This window comes from Oryzias latipes, chromosome 5, assembly GCF_002234675.1.
Source record: "Oryzias latipes chromosome 5, ASM223467v1".
In the NCBI taxonomy this organism is placed as follows: domain Eukaryota; kingdom Metazoa; phylum Chordata; class Actinopteri; order Beloniformes; family Adrianichthyidae; genus Oryzias; species Oryzias latipes.
Genome location: NC_019863.2, coordinates 32,090,964 through 32,106,727, shown reverse-complemented (window position 1 = coordinate 32,106,727; position 15,764 = coordinate 32,090,964). Strand labels below are relative to the sequence as shown.

General features: G+C 43.8%; 1 protein-coding gene across 5 annotated transcripts in view; it reads left to right on the top strand.

The window, feature by feature from the left end:
- arhgef10l (Rho guanine nucleotide exchange factor 10 like) overlaps window positions 1-15,764 on the top strand; it is a 176,432-nt gene that overhangs the window by 59,376 nt on the left and 101,292 nt on the right. For all 5 annotated transcript variants that reach the window (XM_023955302.1, XM_023955300.1, XM_023955301.1 and 2 more), the window contains 3 exons: window positions 3,011-3,183; window positions 6,926-7,041; window positions 8,021-8,148. In XM_023955302.1, the coding sequence (XP_023811070.1) occupies window positions 3,011-3,183; window positions 6,926-7,041; window positions 8,021-8,148 (417 nt within the window). The remainder of the gene's footprint in view (window positions 1-3,010; window positions 3,184-6,925; window positions 7,042-8,020; window positions 8,149-15,764) is intronic.

Genomic DNA, 15,764 nt, shown 5'->3' with positions numbered 1-15,764 from the left:
TCAGGGTTTAGCCAGGACGCTTTGGTTATTTCTGCAGCGTAAAGAGAAACGGCTGTGAGCGGTTTGCAGCTCTATCTGGAGCTGCAGGAGCTTTATCAGCTTTCAACAAAGAGTCTCAGATTACCAACAAAAAAACTCTTTTTTTATTTATTTATTTCTCCCTAAACTTTCTCCTGTGGCAGCAGCACCAATGAAATCAGCCTTTTTTTCGCTCTCAAATGTTTTTTGTTGCATATTTCATAGTAATCATGGCTGTTTTGTATTTTTGCTTCAGTGAGCGTCCAGATGTGGTCTCCGTTCCAGCTTCACAACTTGAATTGTGGTTGTTATTAAAGAAATAAATGAATCAGAGTGACCTCCCCCTCACAGCCAGAGGTGTCCGTTTTGAGTGGAAAACATGGATAATTATAGAAATGATCATTTCTGCCCTCAGATGGTGACATTTCATGGAGCTAATCCTCGTGGTTCCTACTTTCTTAAAGGTCGAACTCCAGTTTAGTTATTTTTGAAGTTCTTCTTTAAAACTGTAATGGTTTTTAAATGAAAGTGCAGTTAGTTAAACCTTCATTAAAACAATTAAATCCCTCTATTTTTAAGGTAACCCAACCATTCGGACTCGCCGGGGAGTTTGCCAATCAGGAATTATTACAGTAGATAAACCCAACAGAAAAAGTTTAAAAATCCCTCCTGACAAGATCAAAGATATTGATCCATCGCTTCTTTCTGAGGGGTAACACTGTTACTCCATTCAGCAAAATCCTTTTTTATTGTATTTAATTATTTTTCTTTAGGGTGCAACAGGGGGGGTTTGTTTGTTTGTTTGGGGTATTAAGGAAAAAAAAAAAAAAAAAAAAAAAAAGTTTGAATGTCTTTTACACTGTATATGTTGCTGAATACTCAAATAAAAAGAAACTTGGTAAAAAAAATCCCTCCTGAACGGCCCAGGGAGCCGATTCGGTCATTATAACATCCATACCATGTGTTCCCGCTCTCCCGCCCTCGTCAGCTGACTTCTGTTGGAGTTGAAGGTTTGATATCCTCCTTCTGGAAGACCAGAGAGCAAGGCACTACAACAGTCTGGTAGCAGAAAAAACATGCGTTAGCACATCTGTGACACACTTTATTTATCCTGTTCTTCTTATATTTCTTAATTTGTGGAATAGAATTCAACTCAGAGTCAAAAATAAAAGCCGGGTTTCTCCTCTTTTAAAGAAACAAAGACTAAAACCTCAGTTTTGTCCTGGTTGAGCTGTAAGAAAGCTCAAAAATGATGGCAGTATTATGATTGGGGTGTCAAATGGTCACATTAATGATTAATCACAGACAAGCAGCTGAACATCATATGTGATCCAAAGCATCGCTTCAGAGGGAAAGTTCACGTCTAACGCTCGTTTTGTTTGTTTCACCCATGGCAGGACGATATGAGGAAAACTCGACATTACTGCGATGTTAGTGATTCATATTGCAATGACGATTTAACTGGCGGTATTTGAACAGATAGCAAAACAACCAAAAACATAATTTCCATTTTACTGCAACATTTTAAAAAATGATTCTCCAAATGACCATCGTCTACACAGGAGGCGACCGTCTGACACATAAGGGCTCCATACGATTGGTCAACAACAATGTCAAGGGGTCCGTCTGATTGGTCAAATACATCCATGGATTTATCTGATTCATTAGATACTTCAAACTGCCATAAGTTTGTTTTAGCTGCTTTAAGGTAACCATTTATTGCGATTTTCGCCGTCTTTTGCGATATGGATATTGCACAGCTTGATGTTGCCATCATGATACATTTGCGATTTATTGTGAGGATCAAATTCACCAAATGGGTTAAAGGAAATCCCATAAAATCCCTCAAATGTTTCTACTGTCTTGCTGTTGGGATAAACTGTAGAATAAGTTATATCAACACATGTTTTATGGTATTGATAACAAGTTTGTGGTCAATATTCTTTGGGTTGCACAGAAAAGTGTTCCTGGTGTTTTTCTATATCATGCTTTTCTTAAGCCTTTTCGAGTAAACTATATCTATGATCATTATTGACCTTTGGCACACTAAAGAACACATTTTTTATGAATTATGAGTTCTTTTCTCAACCCTTTTTCCTACCTGGAAGTGAGACGACTCGATCTCTGAGGCCCCGCCTTTTGCTCCTTGTTGGTCCCGCCCACTTCATGATGTCAACTAGAGGCGGGCTCAGCAGCGTGTCTGCGTTTCGCCCACGAAGACAAACAACTCTGTAACTTTTGCAAAGACGGATGTGCGAATAAAACAAAAGCGTTTAGCCGATCACCGCTAGCTCTACAGAGAAGGTGGGCGTGTCTGTCAACCTGGGGGTGGAGCTGGCAGCGCAGACTCTTCCTTGAATGGGCGGTTTCTCACTTTGTGATGTCACAATGGGAGAACCCACTCGTTTTTTGGATTGGGAGGGGCTGGAGCTCAGGGAGCAGGTTTTTAGAGGAAAACTCAGAAATGCATGAATGGATCAAAATACCACTTCAGGGTTGTTTTTTTGTCAGGAATTAATATTTTAATACACTTGAAAGCTCAAAAAGTTTATTTTGCATGATATAGGCCCTTTAACTCACAACACTCGAGAACTGGAGTTTTGGTTTGTTTCTTGATAGAAACTAAATAAAATCCCCCTTGGTGGTGTAAAAGTAAAGGTCTGTTATAATAAAAAACTTGAGTTATTTTTTACTGCACCATAATTTCACAAATTTAAATGAAAAGTACCTGAAAAAGTGGTTGATTAAAAAAAAGATTATTTAGATTAATTAATTACAGGTCATAGTTAATTAGTTTCTAATTAAAAATGAAGATTAATTTTCACATCTGAGTTTTATTTTGGCAGGATTGTTTTTGAAATGACTTGTAAATAACGTGTAAATGTTTTTTTAAATGACTTGTAAATGTTTCTCCAAATGGAAGCTAGTTTTTTTTTAAATGTACATATTAATGGGAGTCCCTCCTTTTTTCTGCTCTCTCTTCCGGATCCAGAGGCCCCCCAGACATCAGCAGCCTGGTGCCCGTCGGGCCCAAGTACACCATGAAGTGGAGCGCGCCCCTGCAGCAGGTGCAGGTGGTGGAGGTCGGTCAGGAGGGCTCTCAAAGCAAAGACGCCTCGTTTCAGCAGAGTGGGGCGAGGAGGCCGAGTGCCGCCTGCGCTTCAGGTGAGGACAAACACGAGAGCCGGCGCACGTGCGGCGTCGCCGTCTTCCACCACGCGCCACCCTCCACTTAATCTCATCACTTTAACGGCTCCTCTCAGCCCCTCTCCTCTCCCCGACTCAGCCACACTAATCTTTCCCGCTCTGAAGCGCCGTGCAGAGGGGAGGAGACGCAGCCGAGCTGCCTGTCACTCTGATTGACGACGTGTTTGCGAGGAGGGTAGCGATGATGGTCACTCGTTCCCGTCTGCCTACTGTGTTTTATCTTGCAGAGTGATGTTGCGGCGGTGAACCCCACGCCGCATCTTCCTCGCGGTCTCATTTCACTCTCTGATAGACCAAAAACACATCTCCAGAGCGGTCATCAATCTGGAGAGATTATCCCTCCCTCCCTGGCTCCAATTAGAGAGCTGGTAGCCGTGGATAAGAATCTGCGCTGGAAACGCTGGTTCTCCCACCACTCCTCCCAAAACTCCTGAGTATACACAGCCTGACAGGATCCCTGATAAATGTGCCACGGGGGAAAGGAGATACAAAGCCTTATCGGGATGTAATGCAGCAGTCTTTCTAAAGTCGCAGCGCCGTGATGGAAATATTAATGCGGCCTTCTTCGGCTTTCCCTGTGTCATCCTCCGCCAGCTGCTTCTTGTTTTTTGTTTGAGAGCTGCAGGTTTTCTTTGCTTTCTTGTTCACTCATGTCATGGGATCATTCAAGGTTAGTCCTCTGCTCCTCCCTGCTCCTCTCTGCTCCTGCTGCAGATGTCGTCTCACACAGATGTGCCGGGTACCGATTCTGGCATTCTCTCCTCCCTGCCTTCGCTTTTTTTTTCAGGCCGTTGGCACAGCTTGGTCACCTTGATCATGTCTTTCCAGAAGCCCGGGTGAACATCTGCGGGGCCAGTCCTCAAATTTTCATTCATCTTGGCAGCAGCGTCTATTTATAAACCCCTGTGATATCACTCAGCGGTCGAGGTCTCTCCACCTTTGAGCATCACTTCAGCTTTGTCAGTGGTGCCTTCAGGGAGGACAGGGTTTTTTATGTGCTCCTCCATTGTGCTGCAGGCCTCCTTGTCTGTTCCCGCCAAAGCACAGCGAGCCAAGCGGCGAGCCAGCCATGCCAGGTGTTCAGTCGCTCGCTGTCTTACCTGTTTTCATCCTCATCGCGCCTCCTTTTACTGCTCCTTCCCAGATGACCGGCTGTCACAAATGCTTCTTTTGTTGTCAGAAGTGGACCAGTGGGCTTTGGACGGGGATCAGCCGGGTTTTCAGGTCCAAGCGCGGGCGCCTCATTGTCTCTGCTGGCGCCGCCGGCGCCGCGGCCGACTGCAGGACTGGACCCCTCTGGGTTCAGGCCCCCCTCTCCAGCAAACAGCTGTGTCTGGCGGCCGGCCGGCCGGCGCAGATAGTCATGTTTGGGTGTGCAAACCATATCCTGCCTCACCAACGGGATTATGCTGGATTACAGCTCAGCACATTCACCTCATGGGCCGCGGCCAGCAGCTGGACCGGCTCGGCGGCCCGGGAAACCGCTCAGGGAAGCGCTGCATGCAGAACTCCACGTCACATTCAGATATATCCATTTCCTTGTAGAGATGACAGTCCTAATCCAGTCCAAAAGATGCCTCAGTCCAGCCCCCCCCCCCCTCCTGCCTCCCGTTCTTCCTATGGTTTTACTCGGACGCCGTTTGCGCACGTGCGCGGCCCAACAGCTCGTCCTCCGTCTGTGGTGGCGGTTCAGAGACAGCAGAATCCTCCTGCAGCATTTAATCAGCCCCTCCTGGTGGCGCTTGCAGCGGGGAATATGTGGGCCGGGGGAGCTGGGAACGCACTTATTGATCCCTGGAAGTGGCGAGAGAAAGACTTTGATGGCGGAGGGCGGCAGAATCGATGCTGAATTCGGCCTCTAATGAGACACCTGCTTTCCTTTTGGCCAGCAAAGGGCATCATGGCTCCAAATCGCAGTTTCTCCATCATTTTCCTTTTTCCTCTCATAAATTCATTCTGTGTAGTTGACAAAATAATGATGATCGATCCGTTCTCATGCAGCCTCTTTGTTTGTTCCTAGCGGAGCTTCAAAGAACGTTTCCTTTGGTGAAGGACGGCGCTGCTGCTTTCCCTCCTCACATCAGCCCAGCTGGTCCGCCAATTTATCCAGCTGTTCCCTAAATAAGGGAAAAGAAATACAGGATTTTCCTTTTTCCTAATCTCCACGGTTTCAAAGCCTTTTTTACTGCATTACCTAAAGATATAACATTCATTTTTATATGTAGTTTGGATTGATAAATGGTAGAAAATGTTGTTCCTTAACATCCTTTCTCTCTGTTGTCTTTCGGCTCCTCGCTATGGTTCCAGCATCTTTCCAGATGTTTCCATCACTCAGGTCTATCACACATTAATGTGCTATTCTTTGAAAGCGTACTAGTTCTGTAATCCTTCAAATATTATTTTGCCAGCTGAGGATTAATCTAAGCAGCTATTTTAACGTTTGTAGCCCTTTTTTGTGTTTTTTCCCGTACATTTGGACTTCCTTTAGCTGAATTTGCCTCTGCTGTTCAGTTAATGTCAGAGCTTTTCTTGTTCTTTACTAGATTTGGTTTTAAGAAATTTTCTTCCTTTTATCTTAGCTTTTGCTCCTCAGCTTCCCCTCAGACAGTAGAGAAAATGACCTTTGACTTTATCAGATATGATGGATCTAATGGATCCAAGAAATCCCACTTCTTCTGTAATCCACGTCTTGACCTAATCCCAGCCAGATTACAAAGGCAGTTGTTTCTTACTCTTCCATCTTTACTAAATCCTTCTTTGGCCTCTGTAACTTAGTCTGCACTTTCCTGTTAACGCTCAGAAAGCCGCCACAGCGTCTCACTCAGTTTGGGGTTTGGGCCTGGTCTGGACTCGCCTCCTCTGGAGGACTGAGGACCACGGTGGGGTCGTGCTTGAACGGCTGCTTCATGGTTGAGAGACGCCTGAGTTTAAGGCCTAAACGATGCTCCCTGCAGGGTTTGACACGTGGACGGCGTTTGACGATGAGATGTTCTGTTTCCATCACAGGGGTTGCTGTCCATCATCATCAGACTTCTGTGTTTTACATTGTCCAGACGTTTCCATCAGTTTGCAGGCTTCTTTAGCTTCAGATGAAGATGTTTCTGTGCACCTTAGCTGTTATAAACCACAATAATATCATATGATTACCTCTGGGGTTTGTCTGAGGCGAAGTCATGTGTTGTGGGGACGTCAAACCAGGTTTTCAGCATCAAACCACATCATGTTGACTTTATATATTTAATGTTTTAAACTGTGGTTGCCAGGTGTTGAGGAGGTTTTGTATTTTTATGGTTTCTCATGTTTTTGAAGTTTGATTTTTTTAATTTATTCTGTGAAGCACTTTGTGTATCAAATGGATAAAAAGGGCTTTATGAATAAAGTTAGATGTGAGTTTTATGAAACTTCTGAAAACTGTAAGGATCAGGCCATGAAGGTCATAGGTTTGGTCCTCTAAACCAGGGTCAAACATGACCTTGAAGCCGCTGCACCAGAGCCAGCTGAGGAATGGTGAAGAAATGAGAAGGAAAAAGAGAGAATGCGTCGTTTGAGTCCATAAAGTATTGCATTAAACATTCCCGCTGTAACATCACAACACAAACGGAAACAGAAAAAACGACTGCGCTCATTCAAATGGGATCAGAAAGCACTAAATTCAGGTGGTAAACAGTTTATTGTATGACTGTCTGCCTTTTTGTCTTAGGGAAAACTCTTCTGGGCCCTCCACGGCTGTACCAGGAGCTGCAGGAGCTGCAACACGACCTTTCAGTTGTGGAAGAGGTGACCCTGCTGGTGGGCACGCTGCAGGGAACGTACCAGGTGGGCGCCAGCCTTTACATCTGCAAGACCACAGTGATTCACAAAACAAGGATGAAGCATCTGAAGGATAGTCAGCTGGAGGCTCCTGCAGCCCAAACCGCCGCTCTTTTATGTTCACGTCCATCACCGAGGAGCTCTTTGGGTTTGATTTTAGAGCTGCTATCAAAAGGAAACCCACCCCAACAAGCATTTTTACCACTAGTGTGGCAGATACAAGAAACAAAAATCATTCAACTCCTCCTGGAAATGAGCATTAGGACTGATTTTTAATTGGATGAAGAAACGTCCTTTTTGTGAACTCGCAGAAAAGCGGCGTGACGCGTGAGGAGGTGCTGCAGAACGGTGTGGCGGCATCAGATTCTCTCCCAACAGTTTTCCAGCATCCCCTTTCAGCCCATTATGCATTACACACTGCGACACGCAGGTAAACTGCAGCAATCACCCAGGAGCCTCTCAGGCTAATGGTGGCACCTTTGCCTCCCCGCACTTAATGAGCACGCTGTCCTCAGGAGGAGTGATACCGGCCTGACCTTAATAGCTGATACTCACTTTCCACCCTGCTCTAATATTGTCCGCTGAAAGAAACAGACAAAGTACTTCTGTGCAGCTCATTCGCTGCAGAAAATTGATTTGATTCTGTTTGACTGGAGGGTCTGAGTTTTCCTGCAAATGCATGCAAGGCTTGAAATAAACTTGGTGTTATATTTGAGGAAATAAAGAAAGCTTGTGTGGTTGATTATTCGCAGAATATTGGTTGGAATAATGAACGGCAGTTTGTCTGAAAGGATGCATGTTAGTTTCTCAGTTAGAATATCAAATAGATAGATTCTCCAGCTGCCGTCTGTGTGGACAAAATATGGTTTACTGTGTTCCAGATGACCCGGTGTTTTTCTGCAGTTGAGAAAAGCTCTATTTCTTTTTTTTAACTGTCTGTGTGTTTTTTGATTGTGTGTGTCTGTGTGTGTTTTTTCCATCAAAGAACCTGAACACCACTGTGGCTCAGGACTGGTGTCTGGCTCTGCAGAGGCTTATCCGCATCAAAGAAGAACAGATCCAGTGCGCTAACAAATGTCGCTTACGCCTGCAGGTACCTGGAAGGCCAGACAAGTGAGTCCCACTCTACATACAGATGTGGCTGTAATTGAATCGTAAAGCGTCGCTGAGGTTTAGACAGCTGTTGCAAAAAATGTTACTGAGCAGTAGGACAGAAGATGATGAAGTGACATCCACAGACCATAATACTCTTCAGTTTTGAAAAGCCTTAGTCGGGTGTTCGGGTTCTTTGTCCGGGTCCGTCTAGGGTCGTAGATGCGCAGCCTCATCGTAAGGGGAGCCTTGAGGCTCAAGTGACGTCATGAAAATGGAACGTACCATTGTCGTGCATGTGGTAAGTGTATGGTGAAGTATTCATAAGGATGCAATGTAAATTGTGATGTACGGTATGAGTACTGACCCCTTGTGTCATGATACGTGAGTCCCGTAGGATTATTTTCTGTCTTCTTAATCTATGCATTTCAACATTTCTGTAACGAGTTTGATAAATATTAGTAAATTATTTATTGCTTTGACTACAATGCTTGAAATAAATCAAATCAAATCAAATCAAATCAAATCAAACATGCTCACTACGACCTGTCAACGTAGACAGTTCCTGCGGTTTCACCTGCAGGTCCCAAACAAATTTGCACTTTTTCACCTGCAGACAGCCCATATCCTAGTGATGGGAGTATTGATACCAAAGTATCAAATATAGAGACCTGTACATCACCAATAATGGTATCGACTACTCTACTAAAGTATCAGTTACTAACTAGAAGGAGCTGCATTTCCAGAAGAAAATGCAGGGTTAAATGCTATACTGCTGAATGAAAATGAAACTTAAAGGTTAATAACTGACAAAAATGAATAAATAAAGAAAGTAGAGCATAAATGAAGTGAAAACAGCCCAATAATAACAAAATAAAATGTTTGTAAAACATGCCATTGCCGGGTATCGAATCAGCGAACCTCTGCACCAAGGAGTCCCCATGTATTTCAATGGAGGCAGATATCCTGGAATATCTGGAATAGTTCAAGGATTTGAAGGAGCAAAAGTCACAGCTGGAAAAAAATGAAAGAGCTGAACATTTGAAGAGTTGAATGGATAAAATAAATGAAGAATTGTAGGAGTTAAGCTGCAAAACATGGAGGCAGATACTAGAATAAAGAAAGGGAAACAGGAAAACAATGGTTGAAGGATTAATAGCATTTAATCCATTAATAATTAATATATAGAATAAAAGGTTGTGTGTCATTTCTAGGTTTTTTGAGTATAAGGTGAGTTACTTTAATGATTGTACCCCCCCCCCCCCCCCCCAAGCCCACTGCATGTTGAACTGCTCCTACGGTCACATGACCAGAGCAGCTGGAAGTCGTGCGTTTTATCCTTAGCAACAACACAACACGGCATGAGTATTTTAGAAATGACCTTTTGGTATTTTTCTCCTAGAACATTCAAGTCGTTACCTGGCCAGTTTCTGATGGTATTTGTTTTTTTAGCATAACAAAAAGTATGCTTGACGAAGAAAAAAATTCACCAGTAAGAAGTTGACGTTGAGTCCGAGGAAATGGACTTAAATCGTCTTCGTTGAAGCGTTTCGCAGAAGCGGCGAAGCGCTTCAAGGAGGACAATTTAAGTCTATTTCTTATCACTCAACTTCAAGACAACTCCACTTGGATGAATGAGAACCTTCGCCGTCAACACTTGATGCATAAAGTGGTATGGTCCATCACCAGCGTATCCACCTGAAAGGGCAGTTGCTAGTACTACTAGCTAGTCGCGCAGAATTCGGCAAACATTTCACCATTTTCGTTCATTTCCCCAAGTCCTTGCAGGCCCATAACCTCTTCGTATCCTCTGTTGTCACTGCCAACCTTGGCGTTGAAGTCACCCCATTGCAATGGCGGCGATCCGCTGTGGTCGACTCAGCACAACGGTGTTCCGTCTGTCGTGGAGCGTTTCCTTTGTTTAAGGCCTTCAGTCCCACCCGTGAGGGCAGTTGGGACTAAAGCTCATTTCACACCACTGTTCCTACCAGCAGCAAAGATCTCATGAGCTCAGGTACAACATGTCATGAATTGTGAACTGGACTTGCTGCTTTGTTGTTGTTTTTTTTCACGGTGTCCACTTTAGCATATCTGTGATTGTTGGAGCCTTCATCCAAACGAGGCTTCATCTGACAGAGCTCATATAGATTCTCCTGGTGACCCGTTCATGTCAGTTAGGATGCTTTGGTTGGGAGGGAAGCCGCCGTCATGTTTAATGTGGGTTAGGGTGACGGAAGGCCCCACCCTGATGAAAATGGTGTTTGTTAACATTATCTTGTGGACATTTATGTAGAGACTTCAGCTCAAAATTGCGTTTCTGAGTATTTCTTTATTCATATGTTTGTGAATCAGGAGCGGACGAACAAATACCGTATTTGTGATTGTTTTGTATCTGCTCAATTCTGGAATCTGGATCAGAACTGGACGGATGGATTATTATAATTAAAAGGCTGCTGGGAACGCTTTGAAAATAGATTGAAAGATGATTGGATTGTTGGTAAAATAATAGATCGATGCCTTAGACTTCTCCATTTAGCATCATCTGACCTTTCTTCTCCCTTCATGAAGACGTAAAAGCAGATCTCCTCTCGTTCTGAGCACAGATGAATTTGGAGCCTTCGCGTCTTTGTCTGCTGGATTTTGCATTTAAGTCGTGTACATTTATGCAAAGATGAGCAGAGAACAGTTTCTGCAGAAATTCTTTGCCCTGGCTGAAGCGTCTGCAGTAGCCTTGTCACACTTAAAGTTTGAAATGTTGAGGAGAATCGTGGTGGGCGGAGGGATTACTGAGCGACTGAACACCTACTCACAACAACAAAGATGAGAGCGCACGAGTAGCTTAGAGGGCTGCTCGGGAGCTGTGAATAGAAAATAATGGCTGACTATAATGGAGCCCATTTGCCAGCTTCAGTTGGCGGCCGCATGAGAAACAGGCGGCAGGGGGGGGGGGCACCCAGAGAGAAAGATTGCAAGGGAGAGGCCGGAGCCCCTCTGAGGCGGAGTGGGCTGATGATCGACCTACCGTACCAAAGGCTTGGCTCGGTGCCGGCAGGGCAGCGGCAGGCGCGAGAATGGGACTGATTCTTCAGAGCCGGGGTGAGCTGAACTGTGCCGAGCCAAGCTAAAGTGACAGCTTGAGCAGATCAGCTCCCCCACGTAACCCCCCAGCTTCCTCGTCGGCTGTCACACCAGGCCTGCAGGGCCAATCTGCTTACTCAGAGCCAGATGTCACGCTCACAAGAGTCCCAGAACTCCCCTTTCAGGGGAGCCCTGTTGCCCAACCTCTGCCATTATGTCACGATAACCCGCAGAAATGTGCCATCTTCTGCTTCAGGTACCAGTTTTTAAGCACTTTAGTTTAAAGTCCCACTCCGATCATCTTCTGATGCGTTTTCTAAGCGTTAACAGTTGTCTCTTAACTCTGATGATGTCGTTTTTAGCCAAACAGTTTCTGCAGTTTCTGCTGAGCAGAAGTAGTTCTTTAGAAATTGGCCTCTGAGTTGTGGGTGGGACCAATCGCACGGAGCAACCCCTCCTTCCCCTCCCGTCATCCAGAACAATAACAGCCCCTCGCACCTTTAACCCAACGTTAGCGGTGCAACAAAAACAGCAGCAATATTGTAGCAATCCAGCCGTCCAGTTCTGATCCAGATTCCACCTCAGACGTGGAAAACAAAGACCTTCATGGATCTGTCTGAGGGGCAAATACAGAAAAATCCCAAGTAGGATCTTTTTTCCAACGTCTGCTCCTGATTCACAACGATTTGAATAAAGAAATACTCAGAAATGCAATTTTAATCTTAAGTTTTTCTTTATAAATGTCCTCTGTCATCAGAAAAATGCTATAAGAACATGTAACAAACACCAAAAGCACAGTTTTTCTTCAGAGTGGGTCTTTAAATGAAAAAGATGCCAAATGCAAAGGTTTTGTGATCTACCCACGCTTGGACTTCTGGTGTCTGCACTGGTTGTGCGCTTTGAGACTCCAGGTGACAGGTGGCGCAGCGGGCGCCCAAACCACTTTGACACTGCCCAGGGTGCATTAGTGGCAGATTGCAGGGGAGAGCAGTGGGCGGGCTGCATCTGACTCTCCCTCACAAACACCCACACAATAGTAAACACGTACATATGCTGCTCTCTCCCCTTCCATGTTGTCTGCGGTGTGACTAACGGCCTGTAACAGCCAGCCCTTCTCTCCGAGTACCTCGACGTACATTTAGACATTAGACATTTCAGATGAGAAACTCTGAGGAAGTCGTAGAGCTGAGTCGGAGCTCTGCTGGGGTGGGGGGAGCGTGGCGCAGCGGGGACCCCCAGTACTGAGTTGGTCCCCTCCTGTCTGGCCACGGGCAACTCTCTGCAGTCAGCCAGCACATCACAGCCTCCGAACTGCAAACAGACGGGGACGTGGAGAGAATCCTGACTGCTGCCTCAAAGGCAGCAGCCGCCTACGTGTGACAGCGGCTCATTAACATCCTCTCTACGTGCTCATGCAGCAGCAAGTGCAGCACAGTGATACGTATAGAAAGTTCAAATTTCACAGCTCAACAAAAGGCGTTTGTTGCTTTACCCACTTCCACTGTGCACGATGGGGCTGCACAGACACCTTTTCTTTAATCTGTCAGTTTTTTTATGCCGACTTCCGACAAGATGAGGCGTATGGAGTGATATTTATGCCAGCATGTTGCACACAACTCTCTAAGTTGTAAATGAAACTAATTAAATATTTACGCTAAATATTTGTTCTTTGCTTTAAAATTTTTGTTTTTTCAAATATATATATTTTTTGCTTTCATAAAATATTTTTTCGTTTGCAACACAGACGCTTTCGGATGCGATTGTGTCTCATCTCCTTATTTTCTCCGTATCTTTGATTTTGCTCTCGTAAGTTTCAGTTGAGCGTGACAAAACTGCCACGCCACAAAAAATTTTTTTGAAAGCAAAGTAAAAGTATTTGAAAGCAAATATATTTGCAATTTAGAAAGTTTTGTGTGCAACGGATGAAGCTCGTCTGTTGGACTTTAAATGTGTAGTTGTAGGGTTAGATAAGATAATTCTTCTCTAAGAGTTTTGGTAGATCGCCTGTCCGTCCTGGGGTGGGGGGTCCCTCCTTCATGTGGACACCCCTGAGGTTTCTTCGTTTGTTCCAGAATCTGGTTTTTCCTTACAGAGGGGGGGTCTAAGGGCAGGGATGTCCAGTTTAGTTTAGTCTGTTTGTTAGTTCAGTTTAGTATTTTCCTATTGAATTCTATGTATTCATGATCCTTTATATGATTTTATGTTTCACTTTCTCACGAAGCCCATCGAGACGACTGTTGTTGTGAATTTGGGCAGCACAAATAAAATTGAACTGAATCAACTTGGTGGCATTAATATCACTCCATAGAGCTGCAGAAGTTTCCTCCATCGGCTTCATTCAGCCTCTCTGACTGTCCTGGAGAGTCCTTTCAGAGCTCACGGCCAAATCTCAGCCTCTGGAGTTCAGAAAATGAGATCACTTGTTTACGTGACTGAAAGCATAGCTTCTATGGAACTCAGTTAAAGAAATGTCTTCCATTCTTTTCATGGTTTTACTGGTGTTACTTTGGTTTAAATTTCTACTCCACGCACACTTTAATGCTATTCATCTAAATGTGATGTTTTATGTTTTGTCAATTCGTAATGAAACTGCGGCTGTAATGACTCTTCTTTGGGGGTCAGATGTTATGGAGTTAATTCAGTCTCAATAATCAGAAATGCACACAACCAGTTTTACAAATGCACACGCTCCGATTCACAAATGTCATTTTATGCAAACGTGAAAAATAAATTCGGAAATACACACCCTGTGTTTCACAAACACACAGATTGTGTTTCACACATGCACACTAAATGTTTTACAAATGCACAATAAGTGTTTCTCACAAATGTGCACACTGTGTTTCACAAAAAACATTTTAGAAATTCACAATAAATGTATCAGAAATACACAGTAGGTGCTTCACAAACATGATTTTTAGGTACACATGTGATGTGAACTCACAGATCATTCGAATTGCAGACTGTGCATTCAAAATCCCGTTCTCGTTTGTGAATCTCCTCGTGTGTGTGAGAGATTTTTCTACGGTGAATATTGAGACTCATCTGACGGAGCGGGTCGACTAATCTCACCATTGGCTAGTGAATCTGTCAATCAAACTCATCGGGAAAGCAGGCGGGTTCGCTTTTAGCCAATCGAATGGCCCCTTACACTTTCTCTACGCTTTCTGCGGGTGGCAAAAGCCCCGCCCATATTTGATTCTGTACCAGTCGGTCGTTAGCGTGTTAGCCTTAGCATGGCTTGTCGGTTTATTGCCTTCGGTTGTCAAAAATTACTGGCTTGTGCAACTTTTCAGTGGACCTGGAAGCAAGGCAACAGTGGTTGAATGCAGTTGTCTTAGAATCCATCGAACTCTGTACTGGTCATGAGATTTAAAATGAATGTTTCACTCGGGATTGTTTGTACGTTATTCTCTTAGCTTTCATGCTAGCGTCATTTCAACACTCAGACACGGTTTGGATCATATGAAGGTGGAGGAGAAAAATCTTCAACTTCCACAGTAGGTTCTGTGGAGAAACTGGCATCACTTTGCTCCGTACCACGCAGTGGGACTACATTACCTCAAGTTCATCTCACTGTCAATCACAGATACCCAATACACATCCCCTGCTCAGCCCGAAGTCACTTTGCTTGACCTTAATTTTATTTTTTTAATAACTCAAATGTCATTGATTTTATATTGTAACCATATACATATACACCTCTTGGCCAGGTCACCCTTGCAAAAAAGATCCTCATCTCTCTGGGTTTTATAGCTGGTTAAATACTAAACAACAAAAGATGGTCATAGAACAACAAAGTGCAAACATTCACCCTTTATTGCAGAGTAAAATTCAGAGAAAACATGGACAAATTAAAACATCAAAATTTAAGCAAATGTGGAATCTCTACTGATTTGAATTTTATTTAAACTGGAACTAATTTTCATAACATCCTTACATACAATGAAGTCCCTTGAACAATACAGCAGTATTGATCTGAACTCTGTCTTACTCCCCTCAGTCTCTCTTCTTCTGTATGAAATTATGTCGCCTAAATTAAGTTCTAAACAAACGGGACAGTAAAGATGTAGGTCCACTCCCAAACGGTCTGAATTCCACAATGGGTTGATGTCGTCTTGCAGTTCCAACATTTGTGGACCCAAAAGAGGACTGTCCCATACCAGGACATTGATCCCAGGATGAGGTTCAGTCATGGATCCACTCTCCTCCCATTCAATCTCTGGAACCAGCATACCCTGACAAAAAAAAAAAAAAAAAAAAGATACTGTTTATGAACAGCACTGTTTTTTTTGTGTTTTAGATTATGTAGGAACAGTGACCGACTAATAATAACTTATATTGTTGCTGGCAGGCAGACCTCATATCTCCATAACTGTTTATAATTTGCAAATAAGTGACTCTTAACAAAGTAGTGAGATTAGTACATCTGATGGCTCATAAGGCCATGCATTGTGATGCATTTTGAACTTGCAGATGGGCTATTCTTCCTACAAACAAACAATTTAGGGAAATTGTTTGCACCACACAATAATCCTTTTCATTCATTTTCGATGAAA